Raw genomic sequence first — 25,888 nt, forward strand, 5'->3', positions numbered from 1 at the left:
GTTGGCAAAAGAGTTAGTTGGCGCCTGCGTAGTACTATGTTCAGGGCGGTATTTGAGCTAAAGGGCCTGGCGCGTCTAGAAGGCGCCTGCGTATTCCTTCACCAGGGGTGGAATCTAATCAGGAAAGTGGGCGTGGCTTCGGGGGACGCCTGCGCGGTGCTCCTTCAACTGGGGGTGGGGCGAGCCCAGAGCTCGGGCTAGGGGGCGTGGTCTTGGAAGCGCCTGCGCAGAGGCAGTTGGAGGGAGGCCTGATTCCCCTTTGTTCGGGTTCGCCATTTTGCGAGGCAGCGGCTGTGGCGGCGGCAGCGGCGGCTGGAGCCTCTGATTGGGTTTCGGGGTCCGGTACTGGAGCCAATCAGCGCGGGCAGCGAACCGGGGGAGCGAGGCACGGTGAGTGTGAGGAGCCAATATCCAGCGGCCCAGAGCCGGCCCCAGGGCCCCGATTGGCGGGTCTCGCTGACCACTCAGGAGAGGCCCAGGCTCCCGTCGAGCCCGGGGAGTCTAGCTGAGCCTAGCCGAGTGGGGTGGCCAGCGTCCTCGGCCCGGAGCCTGCGAGCGCCCGGGGGCACTCCCGATCGAGGCCTGCAGGGGGCCGCCCCGCGCGGTGATGGCGTTCTCGGGAGCAGGCATTTCGGGGTCCAGACCCTTGCAGAGTGCTGGAGCCAGTTGGGGATGTGTCCCCGTCCCCCTGACCCTTAGGCTCAGGTTCTCAGGCCCCAGGCCTGGGGGTGGTGGGCTTGCCTCGCTTGAAGGCCCCTATGCTCAGGTATACACACAAGCGGTCCCAGGGCCTCGGCGGTTTCCTCCTGGTCGTTCCGGCCTGACGTTTAAGCCCGCCCTTGAACTCAACACGCTCTGGCCCTCGGGACAGGAAGTCTCCCCCTGCAGGGCCCGCGTACCCCACCCCTCCATGAGCGGGTCTGCAAGCCCCTGCGTTGAGAGGGAGGCCTGGGGAAGATGCGCGCCGCGGCCGTAGGGCCCCGCTTCGGCGCGGAGAGGAGCCCGGGCTGCCCCCGCCTCAGTGCTCTGCGGGCCCGCCCTTGCAGGCCCCCGGATCGGGGGAGGGGGTCCGTTAGTGCGCCTACTCGGGCCGCGCTGCGCCCCTCCTCCCAGCACGTTTGGCCCAGGTCTCCGGCCCGGCGCCGTTACCACCCCCTTTTGGCTCGTCATTTCCTCTCCTCCCCACCCCGATCTCGGGGCAGAGGCGCACACCTCCGTCTTGGAGCCCAACCAAGCGGTCTCCCTTTCTTCCCCAAGCTGTAAGGCCTGTCCATTCGGTGTCTGGAACTTTCACTGTTAGAAGATTGAGAGCCCTGTGCGTTCCTTTTCCCCGAGGCTGCACAACTTGTTTCTGTATCATTAGTCTTATCTGTTGCTCATCTTGTGAACTCTTCCTCCCCTGGGAATGTACAGTGCTTTTTCTTTCACCTTTGTGTGTCACTTTGAATGTGTCAGACACCACTAATTAGCTCAGTCCACAACATTTTTTTCGTTTGTTTTTTAGTATGTTGACGTTTTCTCAGTAGATACTTACAAATACTTAACAGTCTTACTAGGTTTTTGTTAGAGTGAGAGGAAATCTTCATTGACAACCAAGTATCGAACAGTTGGTATGCACCAGGCATCCATCTAAGTGCTGGGAAGAGAGTGGATAGAGAGGTCGATAAGAACCTACCTAGCCTGGTGGAAATTGACAGGTGAACAAGTAATTGGTACCTCCCGATTAGGTTAACTAGCTGATGTATAAGCTACCAACAGCCTTGGTGGAAAGCTCAACATTGCCACACTTTTGATTGGCTTTGAAGGATGATGGGATTTCTTGGGACAAGAAAAGAGCGTTGCTCTCATGTGCAGAAGCACCAAACTGCCTTGCGTTTGAAGAGTAAGAGAGCGTAGGGCAGTGGGCAGTGGTGAGAGTTTAGGCTGGAAAGCCCAGTTGGTAGAAACACTTGTCTATCTTGCTAAGGAATTTTTTTGGAAGCAGTAATTTTGTGGAGATTCAGATAGGAGAAATCTAGAAGTACTTTTTTTCCTCCTAAAATTGGAAAAATAAGTTTCTGACTTACGAGGTTCTGCTCCACAATAACAGCTGACTCTGGCAGAAGAAAGGGAGATTTTTCTCCTGGGACTTTAAAAGCTATTTTTACTCATGTGAAACGCCTAGTGCAGCAGTCCCTGCTATGTAGAGTAGGTCTTTAGTATGTGGTGCCTGTTTTTATAATCGCATTTATTAAGGTTATACAACTGTTAGGCTTCAGAAAACTAGTCCAGAGCTCTTTGCATTAGTAAAACTTTGGGGACAGTTTTTGTTTTCACTTTGAGGGGTGAACTTTTTCATTGTTTAAATCATTTTTTAAATTCTTATAATTCTTAAAATACCTACATCAATAGATGGGGCACCGTGGCTTCGATTTTTTAAAAAACATTTACATTTGCCTTTAGGCTAGATAAATACCTTGGTACTTAAAAATGGGTATATCTAGTAACTTTAAAACCAGTAAATATTTTTGCTAGACTTCTTTCTAAAAGACAGTAATAGCCTGGTCACTTTTTTTGCCAAACCCCTCTAGAGCTTCCACCTGTCTGCAGAACCTCTTTGCCTGGAATTTTGAGAGACAATAGTCTGGGCCTTTAGCTTTCTCTTGACATGTGGCCTTTTAGTCAGCTTTCATAAGAGGAAATTTTCATGTCCTTGTTTTTGTGATCTTCCTTCGTTTGGAGTATTCCATTCCTTCCCACATCATCACATATATAAATCCTTCTCAAGCTTAAGACCAAGTCAGATGCCACATTTTTCTAAAGCCTTGTCTATCCCCAGTTGGAAGAAATCTCTATTCTCCAAACTCCCATATTTGTTTCTCTCGTAGGGTTTCAGTGTAGATTTTTACTCCTTTGCTAAACTTAAAGACTGTTTGAAGTTGCGATCTTCATCAGAGTTTTTTTCCTTTTGTTTCTGAAACCTTCAGAACAACGCGTGACAAGTGGTACATCATTAGTGGAGATTAAGGAGCAAATTAGGAACCCTAATCCTTTTGGACCATGGGGCAGCTGGACAGCCCTTTGTTCTCTAGTTTTTTTCCAAACACAGATCAGGACCTGTTTGTTGTGAAATCAGTTTAGTGGGTCAGTGCTGATAATTTTTTACAAATAGAATAGAAAATATCACAGTGCATCTTAAACTTACAAAGATAAGTTATACTTACAAAGATAAGTATTTATGAAACTTCTGTTTGTTACTTTTTTAGTGTGTTGCATGAGCATTTGTGATACGAAATGTGTTTCTCACTGTGAATTGTCAAAAAAGTTTGAAAGCTACTGTTAATGCTACAGTCTTCACCTGGTAGTGATTGTCAAATACAGTACTCCTGAAGGGCTTTTCACGTGCTTATGGTTGAGTTTCTAGAAATTTTAGCTTTAAAAGTTTGGGTCCATGTAGAATGGGTTCCTGAGTAGTTAGCTGCATTTTAGGTTTAGCACCTTGAAGTGGGGAGGAAGAAAAGTTCGTGCTAACCAGAGTAAACACATTTTCTCTCCTTGAGGAAAAAAACATTCAAAACTTTGGATTAGGAGCAAGAGCCAGAGACAGACTAAATCTGGCTGACTTAATTTTGTTAGAATCTTGGGCAGAGAAACACTTGAGGAAAGACGGTGTCAAATTATATTGCCATTCCGCTGAGAACACTCAATTGCAGCCTTCCCCGTTAGCAGTCTCAGTATCATGCTCCAAGCAGGGTCATTCCCTCATTAATATGGCAGAGAATTGCTGTTAGACTTGAAGCTGCTTCTGTTTTTACCCTTCAAAGTATAGTGGATTTAACTGTTTTTAAATTGTAGCATTTGTATTACCAGGGTAAGCTGGTTAAAATCTGCATGACATTTTATTAGTTGTTTCCCTGCACTTCCAGTAAGATTAAATTTCTGGAAATTAGCTGTAAATGAAAAGATTTCATACAGGAAGGGGATTTGGGGGGGGGTGGAGTGTCAAAATACAGAGGATATTCCTTCCTGATTCTTATTTTTTAAAATCAACTCTGTTGAGATATAGTTTAGACACAAAGGATAATCATTTGAAGTGTACGTGTTGAATTTTGACAAATTTATACACCCATGCAACCACCACCACAATGAAAATATAAAACATTTTATCACCCTAGAAAGTTCCTGATGGTCTGACCCTGTCAACTTCTCATTTTGCCCTCTCCCCCTTTTCCATTTCCAAGGAACCACTGATCTGCTTTCTGTCTCTAGATTACTATTGCCTTCTCAGGGTTTCATATAAATGAAATCATACCACTCTTTTTTGTACTATGACCTTAATTTTTAATTTTTTTAGTTTAGAAACATAAATGTGTGTGTTGCAGCTAGAGAAAAGATAGAGTTTAGGGAAGACCATTCACTTCCCTGGCAGAGCCACTTAGTCTGGCTGAAAATCTGTTTTTCTGAACTGTTCCCACAATCTCTCAGGAGCGAACTCAGTCAGCCAGTTCAGAAGAGACTGGTATAAAAACCAGAAAGCCAGTTTGTCAGTATGCAGTGAGAAATAACTATCAGGTTTACTTGTGTTGATGATCGTATCTGCTCCCTGTTGGCTAATCTTTTTTTTTTTTTTTAACATTTTTTATTGATTTATAATCATTTTACAATGTTGTGTCAAATTCCAGTGTTCAGCACAATTTTTCAGTTATTCATGGACATATACACACTCATTGTCACATTTTTTTTCTCTGTGAGTTATAACATTTTGTGTATATTTCCCCTGTTGGCTCATCTTTGTGTAAATCCAAGTTATAGCAAAATGTTTGCTTGGTGAGCATTTTGTTAGAGCAAGGGTAGTGAGTTGGAGAGCCATATGGCCACAGGCCATCATGCTGTGATGGCATAGTCATCCTGTCACTTGTTTATGGCTCTTATACTTTTACATCGCATACCAATTTGGCTATGAGTAATAGGCTCAATTTTTATTAGATTTTCCTCTCAACATTTTAGTATAAAAATTTGCAAACATACAGTAAAGTTGAAAGGGTTTTACAATAAACACCCATATACCCTTCATCTAGAGTCTCCCATTAATGTTGTACTGTACTTGCCTTTTCAGATATCTCTCCATCCATTCATCTGTCGATAACACTTCTTCCTAAATATTTGGACATGCACTTGAATATATTTTGACTTCTTCACACCACATTGAGACACTTTACAAGTTACTCATCTCATTTGTGGATTTGTGTAGAGCGGTGCACTGCTTTGCTGCTGTGATGTGTGGCTCATGTAGCTCATATAATTTTATTGTTTAATTTTTAGAATTTATGAAGACCTAGAGAAAAATTGGAGGAAAGATTTATCTACATTTTGTTTATACCTGTACTTCCCCCATGTTTCCAAGGAGAATTACATACGATTTTAAGTTTTTGAATTCAAGTCTTTATTCAAAGTTCTCAAATATCACTTCAATTTTATCTGATTGTGCCCAAAAAGGAGTTTTCAGCTGTTAAAGTGTATGAGAAGAGTAAATTTGGGTGTTGACTGTATATTTAATGATATTAAGGACTTGTTAATTTTTTAAGTTTGAAAGAATTATAGAGACACAATATCAGTGTGATAAAGTGATAAAGGCAAAAGAATCTTTTCTCTTTAGAGGTAGATGCTGTAGTATTTGTGGGGCTTGGGGATAATAAATTGCCTGGCATTTGCTTCAGAGAAATCCTGGGGTGGGTAAAAGTGGATGAGATTATGTGAAGTGAGACCATCTGTTGAAAATTGTTGAAGCTGGGTGTTGGCTGTGGGTGTTCATTATATTGTCCTCACTGTTTTGGTATATATTTGAAATTTTCCATAATAAAAGTTAAAATTATACAAGAAAGGGTAGGGTATTATTAGGTATTCAGATTCAAGGCTGGGAAAAACTTAAAAATTCTTTCTAGAGAAAATCATAGCTGTAATATGGCATGTAAACTTTTTTTCCATATGTCTAGTCTATAAATAGCATTTTTGCCATTAGTATAATTCCTTTTTATTTTTTGCTCTGGATTAAAACACAAACTCCTAAACCTTCACTGGGGCTTTCTTAATACTACTTAATGGAGATTTTAATAAGCAAAATGTTTGACTTCGGATCTGGGTAATTATTTACTAAGTAATAAACCCTGAAGTTTTATGTATGACAAATGTGTGGTACAAATTACAGAAACTTTATTTTCAAAAGTACATGTGCAGACCTGAAAATCAGTGTTAAATAGGCTCTGTAACAGTGATATTGTAGCTTAATGAGAATTTCTAAGGTGCAGGTGTTTCTCTAGTAGTGTTGAAGCTTAAGGTTGCTCTTAAGAAATGACTAAGAACATTTTTTTAAATGTGTTAAATAGCATTATGGTATTGTTACTGGGATTGTGCCATGTAATCCTAGTTAAAAATGATATTGAATATAAACATTTCCCACTTCTCTTTTCTTGCAAATAAAGCACAGCAGTAAGTTATCAAGGTTAAGCATTGGTAAGGACTTTATTAACAATCTCATTTTACTTTTATTTTCCTACCTTTCAATAGGAGTGCATCTTGAAGTCTTCGAGGATCTCCAGAGTGAAACTCCCTGTGGACAGGACTCTGACTTGAAGGGACCATGGAACAATACACAGCGAACAGCAATAGTTCAACAGAGCAGATTGTTGTGCAGGCTGGACAGATTCAGCAGCAGGTATGGAAGTAAAACAGCTTTAAACATCACAGCAACAGAGCTAATAGCACTGCTTAGTTGTGGAATTATTTGAGAGGTTCCAGACCTTCTAAGTAATGGGTCTGGTGATTTGTGTTGAAGTGCTTTTTGAAGATTGAATTTGTTGTGATTTCTGTCCTGTTTGGAACTCTGTATCCACTCTATGACCACTTACAGTTTGGAGCCTGGTTTAATAGCAGATTGCCCCCTTTACTAAAATTCAAAACACCTAGTCTGTTTTCACATGGAACTTTGGAATTTTTAGTTTTTCTAGAATCAATTTGGTTGCTTCTCTTACTGATTAAGCTAGCTTATGGTCTTTGGCCACAGTAGACAAACCATGGTAGCTTCTAAGAAATACACTGTTCTTTGATTTGATCTGTCACAGTGCTTGTTCTGAAAAGCTCTAGTTTAACATGAAGATAATATTTAGATAGCTGCACTTACAGATAAGCACATATTAGAAAGGAATTCCCCGCTGCTGTTTTATTCCTAATTAAGATAGGTTGCTTTCTTGAATTTATACACAGATTACATTTTCTGATGCTTTGTACCTGGCTTTATTTTAGTAAAATTTCACTTGTTTTTCTTCCCTCGAAGAAGTTTATTATGCATTGATTTGACTTTAGGCCAAGATTGAGAATGTTTTATTTCCAAAATGGAACTTAGATAATACAGTAAAACAGTTTTTCTATTAACTATTAACTAATAGTTAGTAGGGAGGGCAAAGGACGGTAGAAAAGGGGGTCCACAAAGGACGCTCCATTCACATCAGTGCCCTGGTGGGTGAATTCTTGTCCTCTCAGAGCTTGCTATTAGGCGATATAGAAATAAGGTTCAATCTGTGAAAACATTTCTTCTAAGGTAGTTAGTCCAATTGAGTAGGAGTAATCCTAGTTTGGGGCCATAAGAACAGTAACCTCATGAAGGTGATTTTGGCTCATAGTGATTGCTTCCTTCCTTTTTGGTGATTGCATTTAAGTTCCAGAAATTCTTCATTGTAGCTTCTCAGCTGCAAAAACCTGATTAACTTTTTTGTTCTTGTGAACTCATTTGAGGAAATGAAAAGAGCATTAAAATAACTACAAGCAGAAGGATCAAATACCTATTTTTGGAGGGAAGGACTGTGTTAAAATTTTTTGTTTTAATGATCATGGCAGCTATTTTGATGTTTCTGAGTCATAGAAGTGTTTTGAATTCCATTCTGTGGGTCAGAGGGCTAATATCTTTAATCCTGCCACTTTCAACAAAACAGCTTCTGTATAGGGAGTTTGTATAGTTTGAAAGTCCTGTGTAGGGTGGGGCTATTGAAAGAAGATCCTCCCTCTCCCACAAGAGGTAAGGTGATCTCATGTCTTGAACTATACATTTCCTTCCTGACACATTTCAAGCTCTTCCTGTTCCTGTTCTCAGCAGCAGGGTGGTGTCACTGCTGTCCAGTTGCAGACTGAGGCCCAGGTGGCATCCGCCTCAGGCCAGCAAGTCCAGACCCTCCAGGTAGTGGTGCCCTCTCTGATTCTCTGTAAGCACTGCATGAACTTCTCCTCCCCTCATGTCTGGTGCTGTCTGTGGTAGGATCTTAAGGAGGGATGGCAAAGTCAGTTGCATGTCTTTGATGCTGCTAACTTGTCTTTGAGGCTTATAAGATGCCAGTTTCCTAAGTCATGTAGTGACTCCAGTATCAATCTTCTCAAAACTGCCATTTGGCTAGTGTGTTTCTTTTGGGATGCCTGGGAAAGAATCAGTATAAGTGACAGGAAGAAATTCTTACAAGTGGCATTGGAACCTGTTTAGAGCTCAGACTCTAGTCAGATAGTGTGGTAAATTTTCTTGAATTTGTATTTATAATAGTGAAGAAGAGATGAGAATACATACGTATCTACTAGGCTAGATTGTGCTGTATTTTTATTCAAAGGACAACTCAGCTGTAAATAATGTTTATACTTGACAAGATTTAGCTAATCACTGAATCTTGTTAATCTCTTAACTGCTATCTTTTCACTACCTTTCCTGGGGAAATCATGACCTGTCTTATTAGATCTGCAAAGATTGCCCCATAGCTCTTGGTTGGACGGAGATGGCATATGCTTTCTACAGGTCTTAGGTGTTACAACCACTATAAGAATTCCTGTTTAAACAGTGCAGTTCCCTAACATGTATGGCCAAGTTAAATAAATTAGGGTTATATTTTAGCTAGTTCCAGAGTAGAAGCATAAGTCTTCTCTGTGTTTATAGATTACTTTAACTAAATGAACATATTTTTGAGAAATTAGCAAGATTGGAGTGCCCTGCCTTTTTTCCTCCATTGGATGGAAGTGATTCAAAGTAGGACCTAGAATGTAGAACTGGCATCTCATTTTATTATTAATACTGCTTGGCAAGCATCCTGCAGTTAACTACCCCTTATTATACTCATTTCACTTCACCCTTCCAGCCCCACCCCCAATCCTGCTGCCCATGGTGTTTGATGATGATACACAGCCAATTCTGAACATAAATTAAGCTAAAAGAAGCTGAGCTTGTAGGTACTCCCAGACTGTATTCAAATCTCAGAGTTCAACAGCTTGTTACTCGTGTTTTTCATGCTTGCTTCATCTTATTGACATAAAGCAGTCTTGTCATTAACCACTTGTGGAATGGGAATGTAACATGCTCTTAACTGGATGGCTTCTTGTCTGATGCATGTGTCCTTGTAATCCTTTATATATTCTAAAAACAATGGGCTCCTTGGAGTCTCAAATGGTTTATCATGTGCATACATAGCGTATCAGTGAGGGGAGAAGTTAAGATGATGGATAGCCAGAAAATTATTAATAGTTGTACTATAAAACTTGTGTTTCTTACTTACACAGATTTTATTCAAAGAAATAGAAGCACTTTATGGAAATAATGGAAACTTTTTCTTTAGGGCCCTGATTATTTTGGAGAATTTTAAATAACTTCTTTCAGTTAGCCACACAATAAATTTTCTAGAAAATCTTTCCTGATAGAGCATATGCAAGCATTAGTGTAGCAAAGGGAATTTGATTTGGGATGAGGAAGTGAGAGAAGGAGAAAGCATGAGAGTATCAGATTATAAAGTCCTTGAATAGTAAAGTGGAACTTCTCACTGAACAGTTTAACAAAACATAGAATTTAAGTGTTCCTGAAGATTCTGATGTGCTGGTGCTGGTAAAAGAGGGATCCTTAATATTTAATCGACTCATCTAGGACAGATTGATCTTTTAGGTAATTACTGTTATTTGAATGTACTTTCACTGACATTAAGAATGAATATTTCAGATACACAAATTTTTTTTTCCCTGTTCCAGATAATTCTTCAAAACAAAGATAGAATCTGAAAAGGAAAGTTTTGGGCTTTTTTTAGCTATTCTATTGAACAGTCCAGTTCACTTCTAAAGTAGCTTGTTTTTTTGTTTGTTTGGTGGGTGGTTGGTTGGTGTTTTTGTTTTGTTTTTTTGTTGGTTTTTTTTTGGCTTTTCAGAATGCATTCAGTTAGCTAGTTATTTTTATACTGGGACTCAAGATGTTACAGAGCACTTAAAATGCCCTGGCTTCTGGAGTAGTCCATTTGCTTTTTGGATCTTGGAAGTTGGGAGTTTTTTGGTACATTGAAAATGCTCTGTGTAATTTTCACATTTGTTAAAGGTAAAATAATTTTGCAGATATTGCAGGGTCCAGTGTGAGAAATTCCACCACAGAGACTGCAAACTGACCAGCAATATTTCTAGGCATTTTTACTAGTGGGCTCCTTATACAAAGGACTAGAATTCTCAGTGAGGTAAAAAAAGGGTAAAAGGTGTATGTTTCAAATATGATTGAGAGACTGTAGAGAAGAAGGTTATTCCACATAAACTTCTAGAGCTGCTTGCTACCTAACCTGCAGTCATTGCTAGGTACAATTTGATTTATTCCTTCCAAGTTACTTAGAATTTGCACCCAACCACCATTAGCCCTCCCCCTCATTGCCTCCTCTCCAGCCTTCACTAGAGACCATTCCTGGCTGTTGGTCTAAAAAGGCAAACATCCTTGATGTTTATTAAATATTTCTCATAGGTTTAGCCCGTATTTGATGATAAATGCCTTATATCTATTGAGGCTTCCCAAAGACCCTGGGCATACTCCTTTATATCTGATCTTACAGTACTCAACTTGGCATTTAGTCACAGATACTGTATTTTTGAAGAAGATAACTTGAGGATGAGGACTTGAGACTATATTCTTAGTGTCTTTCCTACCTTTTCCCCCTCTAGCAGGAAGCAGACTACAGACTAGTTCCAGTGATTGTCTTTTGGTAAAAACCATTTTGTTTCTTGTGTTATTTCATTGTTCTCATTGTATTTCAGGTCCAGGGGCAGCCATTGATGGTACAAGTCAGTGGAGGCCAATTAATCACATCAACTGGCCAACCCATCATGGTCCAGGCTGTTCCCGGTGGACAAGGTCAAACCATCATGCAAGTACCTGTATCTGGGACACAGGGTTTGCAGCAGGTGAGCGATAGTTTTAAAAAAAAAAAGTTGAGACAAAATATCAGGATGGAAGCTTTAAAAAACAGGTTGTTACAAACTGAAAATTGATATGGCATTTAATTGCTTCCTACCCTTTGTTCACATTTAGTCAATTTCCCTCCTTTGTAGTGTCAGTGGTATAAAGCAGAGCTATACAGAAATGGACATTTCTGCTAAGAACTAAGATATTAGACATAATCTTGAATAAAGAATATAAAAAGAGACTCTAGTTTGTAAAAGTAATTCACTGATGTGACCTTTGTTGGCACTTCTGGGCACTGGGGGAGAAAATTTACATTCTGCTTTGGAGATTTTTGTTTTGGATCAGAAATGTTACCCTTTTTATTTCCTTCCATGTAATATATAACTTGTTATCTAGCAAGTGAAGAAGAAGGAAATACTTCAGTCCAAACCCATCGCACACACCTCAAGCTGTACTTAGAGCAAAATTTATAACCTTAAATATTTTAAAAGAACTGAAAATAAATGAATGGTATTTCTCTTAAGAAGTTAGGAAAAGAACAAAATGAGCAAAAGGTAAATTAAAATTAATGAAGTAGGAAACTAACAAGAGTGTAGAAAGGTAAATAAAAGCTGATTCTTTAAACAGACTGATAAAGTAGTTAGATAAATCCACTGAAAAGACTTGATTCAGAAACGGCAAACAAAAGTAGACAGGGCACACAACTCTGGCATCAAATTTTAAAATTAGAGGGATTTTTATCTTGGCAAGAATTTAAAACAGTGATTTTATCCAGTGCTAGAGTGGGTGTGAAGAAAATGAAACACTCATTATTGTTAGTAATCTTTCTAAATCACTTTGGAAAGATATCTTACTCTTAAATCCAGAAACTTTTTGATCTACCTGTCACACTTCTGAGAAACTTCTATGAGAAGAAAAGCATCAATATGTAGGGGAAAATGTGCAAAGGCACTTACTGCAGCATTGTACTTAAAAACATACACACACACACACACACACACAAAACACACAAAGAAAACCTGTAGCCTGAATGTTAATAAGGATTTTAAAAATGGTCGAATACAGCATACTGTATTCATATATGGAGTATTATGTCCTTTTTGTTGAAAAGAATGAATTGTTGACTTGGAGGAGGGGTTAATATTGAAGTATTCTTAGTGAAAAATGATTTGCAAAGAAATATATACTTGTCATCTTACCTTTGTAATTAATAGCCATATCCCATTGAGTGTATATATTTATGAACTTTTTACCAAAGTTTTCTAGAACTATTTATATCTTGTTTTAACGGTTACAATGATCACATTAATGTCTTAGTTTTGCTGGAGGAATGTGTAATATCAGTCAAAAAATTGAGCCATGATTACACTGCTCGATAAATCAAACTTAATTTTTGCATATTCCCTTTGTAGGTCTATGCACACCTTTCAGGCATAATTGTACCATGCATATAGTTTTCATTGTTGTGTGTTTGGTGTTTTTGTTTGTTTTGTTTTGCTTTTTTAAAAATTTCTCTTATTTCCGGATGATTTTCTTACCATGTTTAATTCCCTCATAATAGTCAACTTGGTGAATCAGAATTTCTCACTTATAAAGTGTATTTAGGGATTTTTTTTACTTTACTTTTGTGAGTTTGTTTTTTCTTTTATAGGTAAGATACTAAAATGTATTTGAATTTTATAGCTTTATTTTTTCAGTTGAATTAAATCTTACTGTAATTTCTTTGTAGTAGGGGAATTGGTTGAGCAAAAGGTAAGATCATTTTTATAGCTATTGGCATATTTTTGTCAGGATAGAGTTGCAGTTAGGATTAAAAATAGTTTCCACGTTTCTCCATGCATAAATGTATGAGCCTTTAAGTATATTTTTAGTGTATGTACTTTCCTCAGTTTCACAGTGCAATTTCATTTCTGTCCTTCCTCTCATTGCCTGCTTTCCAACCCCCTGTTGCCACGCCTTCTTCTCTCCTGTTGAGTAGAAACTGTAATAGAGTTCTAGGAACAGTGGACTAAGTGCAGTGACCTGGCTTTGATTCTCAGGTCTACCAGTAAACAAACTTTCTGATCTTGGCCAAGTCATTTGATTGTCAGTTTTCTCATTCGGAAATGCAGTTTATATCAGGTGATTTCTAGGGTTCATTCCAGCTCTACATTCTGTGATTTTTATGGTAGTTTTTCGGGAGGGCCTTTAAAAGACATTGGAAGGGTTATTTTATTCCCCTCCCTCCAAGCAGGACTGTAAGCAATCAAACCATATTGGAAAAATTATTTTCTGTTAATGTTATATAATATGGCTCTAAGTGAGATTCCATAGCCACCCTTAGAATGCTTAAAATTTAAATCCATTTTTATTAGAGGCGGCTTTGGTGTTTTTTGAATGACCATATCTTTTAGGAGAGTACTTAACTCTTTTGGGACTGCATCTTCTATTTTAGAATTCCAGTGAAACCTGTGCTCTCTTTTTAGATTAAGATCCCTGGCTTGATACAGACAAAATAGTGAGTCAAGAAAAGATGTAAGAATATTGGAAATTGGTATATAACCCCAAAAGTATAAAGTATTAGTGAAGAAATTGTTTAAGAATGATATTGAAAAAGAAAATCGATCCCTTTTGACACATACTGTGTCAAAAAATACTAGCTAGATAGGTTACAGATCTAAATGTAGAAAAGCAAACTTGCAAACTTTTATATTCTCTTTACAGGAACATTTTCTTTATGATGTAGGATAGAGAAGGATTTCTTAAAGACAAAAAAATTAATTTGAGTACTTTAAAAAAGTTTATATACATCAAAATATAAAATAAAGGTAAAAGATGAGGTGCAGATTTGGAGAAGATATTTTTTAACATATAACTGGGTTTTTATCCAGAGTACATTAACATTTTTATATAGATATGAAAACGATTCAATAGAAAAATGGGCAAAGAATATGAATAGATGGAAGAGGAGACCCTGTTGACAGATGTTCCTTGCTATTCCAAAATTCAGAGAGAAATAGATTGAGATAACTGGATAGATTTCTTTACTTGTTTGTTTATTTACCAACACTTTCTAAGTCCTAACTATGTACTAAGTACAGTTGGCCCCCCATAACCACAGGTTTCACATCTGCAGGTATGGAGGTCCACCTGTAAGGGACTTGAGCATGCAGGGATTTTGGTATCTGCCAGTTGGGGGCGGGGTCCTGGAACCAGTCTCCATGGATACCAAGTGATGACTATTTGGGGAAAGTAGTTAAGACCTAGGCAGAGGATTCTAGGAAGGTGGCAGAGTGGGATATACCAGGAATTTGCCCCCCCCCCCACACACACACACACACAACGATTGCACTGGCAGAATCTGTCTGATTTAGCTATTTGGGAACTCTGGAGTCTACTGAAGGCTTGCAGCTTCCAGGGGACAGCTTAGATGGTAAACTGAGGTTAAGTTCAGTAATTTTCAGCTTTTAGCTTAGCACAGTAATAGGTACCCAGTTCCCTGGTAGACAGCTGTGCAAGGTTTCAGAAGCAGCTTACACACAGCTTGTAGGAACCAGGGTATAAACAAAATAAGACCCTTTTCTCTAAATATCAGGGATTGCTGGTTGCTGCTTCTGATTACAGAGGTACAGAGAGGAAGACATCATTTTTGTTACACCTACCCTCATTTGCTATGAGCCCTCCCACTCCAGCTAAAGTGACCTTTAGGGGATTTAAAAGGTAGTGCCCTTCCCTGCCCTTCATTTTCTTTTTTCTCCTTTTGAGAGCTAGACATTAGACTCTAGGGCATTCAAAAGCAATTGCATATTTTTAAAAAAGTGATTGCACATGCCCAAGAAAGGCACAAGCTCTGAAAAGACCTTAAGTTTATGCCTCAGGCTGGTTTTTGGCATAGAGACAGCCTACAACAATAACCAAAAAATCCCAGCAAACCCTGGGGAAAGGGGAGAATCTGATTTCCACAGTTAACTACATTATTTGACTCAAATTCTAGTTTTCAACAAAAAATTGCAAGGCACACAAACAGGAAAGTATGGCTCATTCAAAGGAATAAAATAATCAGTGACTGTCCTAAAGATGCTCAAAGAACTAAAAGAAGATGTGGGAAAAGTCAAAGAAGCAATCAATGTATGAACAAAATGGAAGTATCAGTAAAGAGATAGAAGACCTTAAAAGAAACAAACTAAAGGGAAATTTTAGAGCTGAAAAGTATAGTAACTGAAATGAAAATTTTACTACAAGGATTTAAAGGCAGATTTGAGCAGACAGAAGAAAGAATTGGCGAACTTGAAGATAGGACAATGGAAATGATTGAATCCGAGGAACAGAAAGAAAAAAAGATTGAAGAAAGTGGACAGAGCCTAAGGATCCTGTGGGATACTATCAAGTGGATCAACATATGCATTATGGGAGTTCCAGCCAGAGAAGAGAAAGAGAGGGGCAGAGAATATTTGAAGAAATAATGGTTGAAAATGTCCCAAATGTGATTAAAGACATGAATTGAAAAAAGGTACAATATGGTACCAATAATATGAGATTTATAAACATGTAAAATAGTACCATATATTTTATGGATATACATGTGTAAAATATGCTCTATAAGGATGATCACCAGTTTCAGGATAGAGATTACCTTTTAGACGGGAATGTTAAAAGAAATGAAGCAAATGTAGCAGAATGTTAATTTGTTAAATCTGAATGTTGACTGCAGGGGTGTCTAATGTGATAGTCTCAACTTTTCTGTATGTTTAAAGATTTTTCTATATACATATTTGTAGAATCACAGTTGGAAAAATTGGAAATGATTTTTTTCAACATTTTATTACAGAAAACTTCAAACATCAGACAAAAACAAAGAGGATGGTATGGCAAATCCTCATCACTCAGTTTAATACATAATCAGTCTTCTAGTTTGATCTGTATTCCCCTGCTCTCTCAGAAATTGTTTTGAATATATATACTACCATCCATCAATGAAAAAAACACTTCAGGATGCATTTTTAAATGAACATGCTTTCAGAGGTATATAACCATGCCAGCACTATCATCCTTTTAAAAACTGATATTGATTACTTAATATCCAGTATCCAGACAATGGTCAGAATTCCCCCATTGTTTCATAAATGGAAAACAGGTTATCTCTAATTCATAATAGAGAGCAGAACAGGACTTCTTTTGCCTCTTCAGAGCATTTCCTGTCTTCCAGAGGAATTTGGGTAACTACCACTCTGGGACCAAAGGAAAGCAAGTGTCAGCAGGGTGCTAACCTTTGTGTTCTCTTCTGCAGATACAGTTGGTCCCACCTGGACAGATCCAGATCCAGGGTGGGCAGGCTGTGCAGGTACAGGGCCAGCAGGGCCAGACCCAGCAGATCATCATCCAGCAGCCCCAGACAGCTGTCACTGCTGGCCAGACTCAGGTAATTCCACCACCTCTCCACTGTGTCAACACAGGAGCATGGCTGATTTGGAAGGGTCAGACAGGCAAGTCGAATATTTCACATGTAATAGAAATGGGGAAGGAAACCATCCCCCCCCAAATTTTTTTTTCTTAAAAAGTGAATAGATGGTCCTTTTCTTTGTTGTGTTTTTGGAATCTATTAAATTGTGTCATGATTAATTTCCTACAGACACAGCAGCAGATTGCTGTCCAGGGCCAGCAAGTGGCCCAGACTGCTGAAGGGCAGACCATCGTCTATCAGCCAGTTAATGCAGATGGCACCATTCTCCAGCAAGGTAAGTGTGCCCGTCACTTCTGTGGGACTTCTAGGGGCATCCTTTTCATCTTGAGCAAATGACTGGTTTAGAAATTTTGTGGTGACCTGTACAGCATATTTTTAAACAACAACAACAAAGCTTTCCTCTAAGTCTCCATTGATTGTTAGTTCCTTGTCACCAATATGTGACCAGTGTTGATTCTATTTGTGAGAGACCTACAGTGGTTGTTAAAAGATAACCACTAGGACCCTAGGGATTATGTAAGCTTTAATCCTATTGGGGATGAAATGTTTCTAAATGGAAATATGGAGTTTCTTTAGTGGTAGAAAAATACATCGTAAGTCAGGTTGGCATTTAATTGCTGTTTCTGCTTATGTTTTTTCTTTTTTGCTGGGTCACTTTATTATTAATTTATTCCAAGAAGACTTATATGCCCACTGCGTGTGCGGCACTTTACTAAGAAGAGTTTTCTCAAAGAGCCTCTAGTCTAGTAGGTGAGACATGCTTGTGAACAAATAAACACAGTGCAGAGCCCTTATTAGAGGTGTGTTCTGGGAATAGATGGTGTGTAAATTAAGAGGTGAAATCTGTTTGACTTGGGAAGAGAATGGACTTCAGAGAGGAGGAGGTGACTCAAACTGAGCTAAAGAGCTTTTGGAAGCATTTTTCAAATATTTAAATCTAGAGATGACATCTCAGATTCTACAACTAAAGGTTTGACTTGTGATTAAAATTTGGGAGTGTACAAGATCCAGCGAGTGCTCTCCTAGAACTCAGGAGAGGACTGAACTGGCATGAGCCCTGGCAGGAGCTCAGAGGACGGTGAACAAATCCTCAAGTGCTGTTCTTGATAGTTTGGGGACTTGGAATTTAAGTTTTAGTCCTGCACCTGGCTGACTCACTGTCAATGTAGGGTAAACAAATTTAAGTTTATAAAACCCTCATCCTGAAGCAGATAATTTATGTACATAAGAACAGTGGATATAGCTGAAGTCAGACTGACCCATACAAAGAGCAGCCTCCAAACTTTTTGGTCCCCTGTCAAAACCTATTATTGGAATATCCGAGGAAGTATCCATTTCAAAGATTATTCAGAACTGGAACCTGGATAGTTAATAGAGTATCTAAGATTGTGATTACTTGTATTATATACAGCAAACCAGACAGAGAATGGAAGGGTGCTTTTCCTCCCTTTGCTGTTGGATGTTTTTCTAGGGTGAATAAGTGTGTGCCAGATAGAAGAGGGGCTAACTGTGTTCCCTTCTCTCTGTGTACCTGTTTTTTGTTTGTTTTATGTTTTATTTTCTTAAAGTTACAGTCCCTGTTTCAGGCATGATCACCATCCCCGCAGCAAGTTTGGCAGGAGCACAGATTGTTCAGACAGGAGCCAACACCAACACAACCAGCAGTGGGCAAGGGACTGTCACTGTGACACTACCAGTGGCAGGCAATGTGGTCAATTCAGGAGGGATGGTCATGGTAAGAAGACTGATTCTTCGTCTCACTCTTCACGTCTATGATGTGTTTTTCCATGTATCTCTTTGAAAATTTCTTGAAGTTGCAGTTTGATGTCTCTCATAACGCTGACCTCTTGGGTTGAGATTAACCCCGAGACACTTACAGAGATCTACTTCTACAGTGAATACTGCAGTGAGCCGTGGTTCACTCTGAGCGCCTCCCATGTGCTGGAGAATGTTCTAGTAGCTAGAGATATAGCAGAAGATAAAGAGATGTAAATGTATGCTTTTATGTAATCTTACTCAGAATTCAGATAATGAAGGGAGGGAGAGACTACTACTCATCTTTGGGAAATGGAAAGTATATTACACACAAGTGGCTGAAACAAGAAGTGAGTTCAAAATTAGAAAGCTTGTAATCAATATAGAGAAACCAAAAAATGTGTGAGGTAAATATATTGGCAAGACAGGGAAGGAGAGATGGGTGATGCGAGTGAAAGCTAAATTCTCACATGTCAACATAGGCTGTCATTATACAGTGCCTAAGATGGATAAATTAAGAATGAGTCGGAGAAACCTGCTCCGAGGTGCAGGAAGCTACCAGAAGAAACAATACAGCCATTGAGTTGTTATAGTTGGGAAGGGAATGGGGCTCAGGAGCCTGTTACTTGTTTCCTCATACATTTAGTACAGTGTTTTATTTTTGTTTCTGAAATGGAAAATATGGATTGGATTATATCGTAAGTTAACTATTTGATTAAATTACTCATATAACTTAAAAGCATTTAATAGTGCTTGGTCAATCTGAACCTACATACGTGCTGTTTTCATTGTGCTCTTTTATTGCTTTATTACTGTCCATGACCACTAGATGGCAACAGACCTTCCCAGAACATGGAGCCATAGGTGGACAAAAATTTGGACATGATTGTGTCATTTCTCGGTGTGGCTCCTGGCCCCCTATGACAGAATCATCTGGAGTGTTTGTTTAAAATGCAGGCCTTGGTGTAAATGTTCTCCAGGAATCTGCATTTCACTTAGTGCACTAAAAAGCTATTCTCTGTAGCACTTAGAAGAAAATTAATAGGGACCAAGAAACTTTTCTGTGTTCGTATTCATGCCACTGTTTAATAAGCTCTGATTTTCTCTTCACTCAGATGGTACCTGGTGCTGGCTCTGTGCCTGCTATCCAAAGAATCCCTCTCCCTGGAGCAGAGATGCTCGAAGAAGAGCCTCTCTATGTGAATGCCAAACAGTACCACCGTATACTTAAGAGGAGGCAAGCCCGGGCTAAATTAGAGGCAGAAGGGAAAATTCCAAAGGAAAGAAGGGTATGTATAACATTGGGAAGGCTATAGGAAGAGAATAGCAGGGTTCTACTTTTGAAGTTACCCTTTATGTGGTTGGTTGGTTGGTTTCCTTGCGTACCTTCCAAACACTGAAGTTAGGTAGCTGTTACATTTTGTGAAAGTTAGCATTTGTTATTGCTATATGCAGCTGCAACTACAGAAACAACAACAAAACCTGTGGCCTAAATAGGGTTTTTTTTTTCTTACATAAAAGAGGTCCGGAGATTTGGGCTGGTAGCACATTTCTAGTCTTCAAGACCCATTGTCTTCCTGTCTTAGCGTCCTAATATTCTTAGTATACTACCCATTGTCCAAGATGACTGCTTGGGCTTCAGCCTAGGAGCAAAGGGAACAGGAAAGGCACTCTTTCAAGGAAACATTCAAGAAGTTCCACACTTCTCATTAGCCAGAATTTATATACATGGCCACACTGAAGCCTGCAAATAAGGTTAGGAAATGTAGTTAGTTTTACTGAGGAGACACTAAAATTTGGTTTGTTACTAAAGCAAAGGAGAGGGTACATATTGGGAGGTAGATAGTGATTTCTGCTACATCTTTGGCAAATCTTTTTAGTTATTACTCATTTGGCAGTTCCATTCTTATGATAGTTATGTATGGTTAGCTGCTATTTGTGTTTTCTCCAAAGCTTTCTTCATAACACAAGGTCATAATTGCCCCTGGTGGCTTTGATCACACTTTTGAGGATGAGATTTGTGCAATGGATAACTATGCTGATTTCAGCTAGTGTCTCTTGTTTTAGAAATACCTACATGAGTCTCGGCACCGTCATGCCATGGCACGGAAGCGTGGTGAAGGTGGACGATTTTTCTCTCCAAAGGAAAAAGATAGTCCCCATATGCAGGTAAGAAAATTAATACTTCTATTCTTCTCTTTATTGTTTTGTATTTTCTTGGATGGAAGCCTTCACAGTGTCCTCTTGATATTTTCACACTAGGGACTAACCAGTCTCTAAAGTGGATACAACATTGTGTCTTAGATTCCTTTTCATCTTTTCAGAATTAACGTCCAGTGGCCTTTTTTCTAGTTATCACTATCAATTTCTTGAAATTCTCACTTTTCTTAATTTTCAAAGAACAAGTTTGTTTCTTAGTGTCCTAGTACCAGCAGAAGCTAACACTTAACTGCTGTGTGCCAGCCGTTAGGTTTAAGCATTTTCATAAGCATTTTTTTTTTCAGTGAATCTTTATAACAACCTCAAGCCGCATGAGGTAAGAATTGTAGTTTCCATTTTACCTTTGAATCTAAGATTTAGAGAGGTTAAGTAGTTCAGTTAAACTGTTTAATAAATTGATGCAGCTGAAATTCAGACCCAAGCAGTGTAAATTCCAGTACTTAACTCTGTAACCACACCGGTTCTTGCATCTGATTCTACTTATCGTATCTCACTGGTATTTCTGAGTCAATATATCCAAAACAGAACTCTTGGTTTTTATTTTTTCTTGCCTAAACCAGACACAAGTGACATGTCCATTCACCCAGTTATTAAAGCTAGAATTGTCCAATTCTTGAAGTCCTTGGTCTTAACTCTAAAATATAATCTGAATCAGTTTACTTTTTTCCCTCCCAACTGCAGTCCATCTGGTCTAATCATCTCTTCTTTTGCTTCAATTAATACATCTGCCTCATCTCCCCTCCTCCCCTCTTGTGCCGCTCTACTTCATTCTCCACATCTTAGTGTGATCTTTCTAAATGTCATATCACATCACCATCCTGCTTTAACCCCTTTCACTCTCACCCTTTTCCATTTGATTTGCACTCAGACTAAAATCCAAAGTGCTTATTACCATGGCCAGCAAGGCCCTGCAGGGTCTTAGCTCCTGCCCACCTCTGGCTTTATTTCCTCCTGCTCCTTGGTCTCTGTGCTCTTACTGTACTGTTCATTGATCTGTTTCCTGCCATGGGACCTTGGTCTTTAAAATAGCCAATCTGTAGAGCTTTTCATGCCATCTTTTTGCATGGCTATCTCTTACTTATCTTTCAGGTCTTGGTTTAAATCTGAGAGGCCATATCCAGACTGGGTCTCTTCTACCCCATTATTTTCTCACATCTTCCTTTTCTTTTGAGTGTAATGACCTCATTGTTTTATTTGTGTGATCATGTGGTAGTTGCCTCCTTCCCTAGACTATAAGCTGTACAGAGAGTAGAGGATTGTTGTTTCCCATTGTATTTATTGGATTTAGTATAATGCCCATTCAAGAGCAAGCACTCGGTAAATGTTGAATTGATGGGTCCCTCCCATTTACTGATACTTTATTCTGTATGCCCATCACATCCCACATGCACTACTGTCAAATCAGTCTTTGTAAGAAAGTGCTTTCTTAACAATGTCAGTCCCCTGCTCAAGGATGCATGCTAGTTTTTAATTTCTTTCTGCAGCAGATCTCAAACTATTTCTATAACTTACTTAACGTCTTTTAGCCTCACTTTGTCCACCTGTAAGTGAGATGCTGTTGATACTTGACAGGAATGTTGTGGGGATTTCATACAGTAAGCCATGTTAGGCACCTGTGTAGCACAGTGCCTCGTGCACAGTGAGAGCTCAGTAAATGCTGGTTATTGTTCTTGCATGTTGATCAAGACCCAGCCTCCCGTCCTCCTACCTGCAGAAATGTTTCAGCTTTTTCTTGGATCATGCCAACTGAGGCTTCAGAACTTTAGTGTGGAGGAACTGAAGGTGGTTATTGCGGAATGTTGCAAAAAATCCCAAGGACAGCCTTGTCTTAACCTTATAGGTTTTAAGTAAGAGGCAGGCAGTAGACAGAGTTTAGTGGAAAGAAGATTAAATGAGAGCCAAAGATTTCTTGTTGGGCTTCTGACTAACTTGATTCTAGTCCAGGTAGATCACTTTACCCATCCAGGCTTCAGGTTTATCTACAAAATGAGTGCCTAAAATAATGTAAATAAATTAGTGTCCTTTCCAGCCCTGCCGAGTGCTCAATATTTAAATATGACAAGAAAATAATGATATAAAAGTACAGCCTGACATAGTTTCTCTGGGTCTTTTTCTTAGCCACCTAAGGACTCTTAATCCTTAAAGGTAGGGAACAACATAGGTACTTAGGAAAAGAGATATATTCTTGACCCTTGAGTGTTCAGTAATGAAGTGCCAGGCCAGACTTGGAGTCGTTTTAAGAACAAGGTTTATTGTCTCCTTTCCTAATGGAGCTGCATTTTAATCCATATATGCAGACTTAGATTCATTATAAACCTTTGGGTTTCTGAGCAAAGTTTGTTTATTCCCTTTGTGATAAGTAGTGAGAACCATGAGTTCCCAGTTGGCTTTTGCAAAAGACTTTAATCATTATTATGCTTTCTTTGTAGGATCCAAATCAAGCAGATGAAGAGGCAATGACACAGATCATCCGAGTGTCCTAACCCCAGGCCATGTGATGGAGCTTATCAAGGTCACGTTCCTCACACTGCTTCCCACTGTTCCAAGGAAATGGATCAGCTCTTCCGATGGGACACTGATGATCACATTCTGCCCTTTTCTACAGGACAGAAACCACTTAGTTTTTAATAAGTGGCTCAGTATTATAATTGCAGCGATGTCTGGCAAATTGAAGTTGCAAGCCTTTGTCTCACCCTTTTCAGTCAGGACCTATTTCAGACTGTTGATGATATTGACATTTCATGAGTTGGGATGACGCAAGGGACCCATGCCAGCCCGGCAGTATCACACAAAGCACTTAGTTGACTGGTGATGACAGCCAGCCATCTCAGCAGAGAACAACCTTCTCGACCTAAACTGCAATCAGGGAAGCCACAGCCAACTCCTTCCCATGGATTCTAAACAGCACCCATCCCTCTGACGGGGATCTCAGGCTGACTAATGGACACTTAGTATTCAGAGATGGCTTCCAGGAAGGGAAGCTCCATCTCATGATATGGAAACAATAAATTCTCTGAGTTACATGCATCTAATCTGTGGTAATAATAAGAATCTCTACCCAGATGATAGGTTGGTAGTTTTGGACTCCAGCCAAGCAAAAGCTAACTGGGGGAATGATGAAAGAGCACTAAAGCACTAAAAATACAAATTGCTGGATCTCTTAGCTTTGACAAGTTGTGGTCTGCTTGTCTATGTTGACACGTCACCTGGAACATAGTTCTTGCTGTGGCTACTTTGAAGACAATTCAGAGGGTATTGGACCTTGAAACTGCCTTTCCTACGTAGAGATCAAAATTATACAACAGCTTCTTTGCTGAAGTGCTGAGGACATTTGTAGTAACTCCTAAACAGAGCCAAACCAGAGCTTTTCAGTCATAGGCTTTGTGACAGCATGTGAGGAATGGAAGGGTTGGTATGTGTTTCAGTCTAGAGGAACAAAGAGAGTAGTATATACACCCACGTGTTGTCATATAACATGATTCGCCAGTGGATGGATGCCTGGATGGATCATTAAGATGAAGAGAATAATGTACATTACATTCATACTGTAACTTTTTAACAAGCATGGAAAGGGAGAAGTCTGAGGTTTGGTCCTTGACAATTTATGGAAAGCACTGTTCAGTCAAGCTGTCCTGGAGATATTCTGGGTCATCTACTAGAGCTTGATGTTGGCTTCACTCCTGCTGTGCTTTGTGCTGGCCCCAGAGAGCGAACATTCTCATTCTTCCCATGGCAGCTGATTCTTTGGTGCCAGTTTCCGTTTGTGTGCCCTTTTCTCTGTAGGCCTTGTGCAGAGAGGTTTTCACATGCTGGGGATAAACTGCAGACTGGAAAGAGATTCCTGCAGGGTCAGGAACTGGGCCACAGCTTCCAGAATGGGTTGTGCCTCAGAAATCTATTTCTGTTCTAGATGTGGTACCCTGGGAGAACTAAGATAATTCAGAAGAGTTGCTGCCTTCCCTGGAAACAAACAAGGAAAACCTAATTCTTTTGAAGAACATGTGGGTTTGATTTAAATACCAAGAGAAGAGATTGGCTCTTTCTTTGATTTCACTCTAGCTGTATTAAGAGGGAAAAGAAATTAAACCCTGTAAAGAAGACATCACAAAGGGAAATCATTGTAATGGTAGAAATAGAGGTACAGAGCTATGCAAAGAAAGCAGGAAGTGAAGTGTCTCCCTAGTCCCTTGACTCTAGTCATCTGTCCTGACTTCTAGATGTCAGGAGGGGCTGACCCTTTGGTAGGCTCACTAGAAACTCCTGGCTGGTTATGTGAGTTTCGGGTGTTAACCTTATTTGGTTTTTCAGAGGATAGATTACTAAAAACAATGAGTTTACATCCCTTGGTTTGTTTAGGAATCTTTAAGATGCTGAGTTCAGAAAGAAATTCCTCAGACCTAATTTCTAGTACTTAAGCTAACAACAGTTCTAAAATATTTATTTGTCTGTATGTTTGTACATAGTACCAACCTCATATCGTTGCAGATTTCTTTTTTCCATGAGTTTGAGTTTGGTTTTATTTGAAACGAAGTTTTCAGTTGTCATTTTGTCATTGCATTTCAGGTAGCTCATGGCCCTTTTATTGTGGTCATTTTAGCACATAATAACCCACAAAGGGGTTGAGGTTTGGATTTTTTTGTTACCAGTTCTTTTATTCATTTGTCCTTGTGACTAGTGATGACTTCATATATGCAAAAAGAGTGTATGGGTGTGTGAATAATTGGTTTAATACATAGTTATTTCACTTCTTGAGTGGTTTTTTGTTTTTGGTTTTGGTTTTTTTTGCAGGATAATTGTATATATTTTAATTGCACTGATACATTGAACATGTCAGTGTCTATACCACTGGACCAACAGCATTTTTCTGGCTAGTAGGTGCCTGATAATAATGTCTTGATTTTCCTTTGGGACTCAACTCTGTAGAAGGTTCTTTTCCCCCCAGCAGTAGTGGGGAGCACAGGCAATTGATCATTGATGTCATTTCAATTGTTATTTTTTTAAATAAATAAATTTATAAAAATGCTAAAAAGTGTCTTGAATATTGAGGAGTCTGCATCCCCTGGGTTCTATGTTGTGTTTATAGTGTTGATATTTTGAGCTCTATAGACAGACATGAGCTCTGTGGAGTGTGTCAAGACTAGGAGTGTCCAGCCTCTTGGTTGTGTGTATCCCCTTGATCTCTTTTCCTTCACTTTTGGCCCTCTCTCCCTCCTGAGGAGGTATTTCCTGTCGCCTGTGGTTTTACCGTTTAAGTATTAATCAAAACGCGA

At 39.4% G+C, this 25,888-nt stretch overlaps 1 protein-coding gene across 7 annotated transcripts; it reads left to right on the forward strand.

The window, feature by feature from the left end:
* The first annotated feature begins 231 nt into the window (after positions 1 to 231).
* Positions 232 to 25,647, forward strand: NFYA (nuclear transcription factor Y subunit alpha). 7 transcript variants are annotated; one of them, XM_010973701.3, is made up of 10 exons: positions 232 to 390; positions 6,544 to 6,691; positions 8,123 to 8,209; positions 11,056 to 11,202; positions 16,470 to 16,601; positions 16,812 to 16,917; positions 18,230 to 18,378; positions 19,514 to 19,687; positions 20,466 to 20,567; positions 23,048 to 25,647. In XM_010973701.3, exons 2-10 carry the CDS (start codon positions 6,617 to 6,619, stop codon positions 23,099 to 23,101), a joined length of 1,026 nt encoding a protein of 341 aa, XP_010972003.1. In that variant the 5' UTR covers positions 232 to 390; positions 6,544 to 6,616; the 3' UTR covers positions 23,102 to 25,647. The 7 variants fall into 7 exon arrangements, with proteins under 7 accessions (XP_010972003.1, XP_010972002.1, XP_045365194.1 ...); XM_010973700.3 differs by having other exon boundaries at positions 234 to 390; positions 18,212 to 18,378; XM_045509238.2 differs by having other exon boundaries at positions 234 to 390; positions 8,123 to 8,206; positions 18,212 to 18,378.
* Positions 25,648 to 25,888: the final 241 nt, after the last annotated feature.

The sequence above is a fragment of the Camelus bactrianus genome, chromosome 20, assembly GCF_048773025.1.
Source record: "Camelus bactrianus isolate YW-2024 breed Bactrian camel chromosome 20, ASM4877302v1, whole genome shotgun sequence".
Lineage (NCBI taxonomy): Eukaryota > Metazoa > Chordata > Mammalia > Artiodactyla > Camelidae > Camelus > Camelus bactrianus.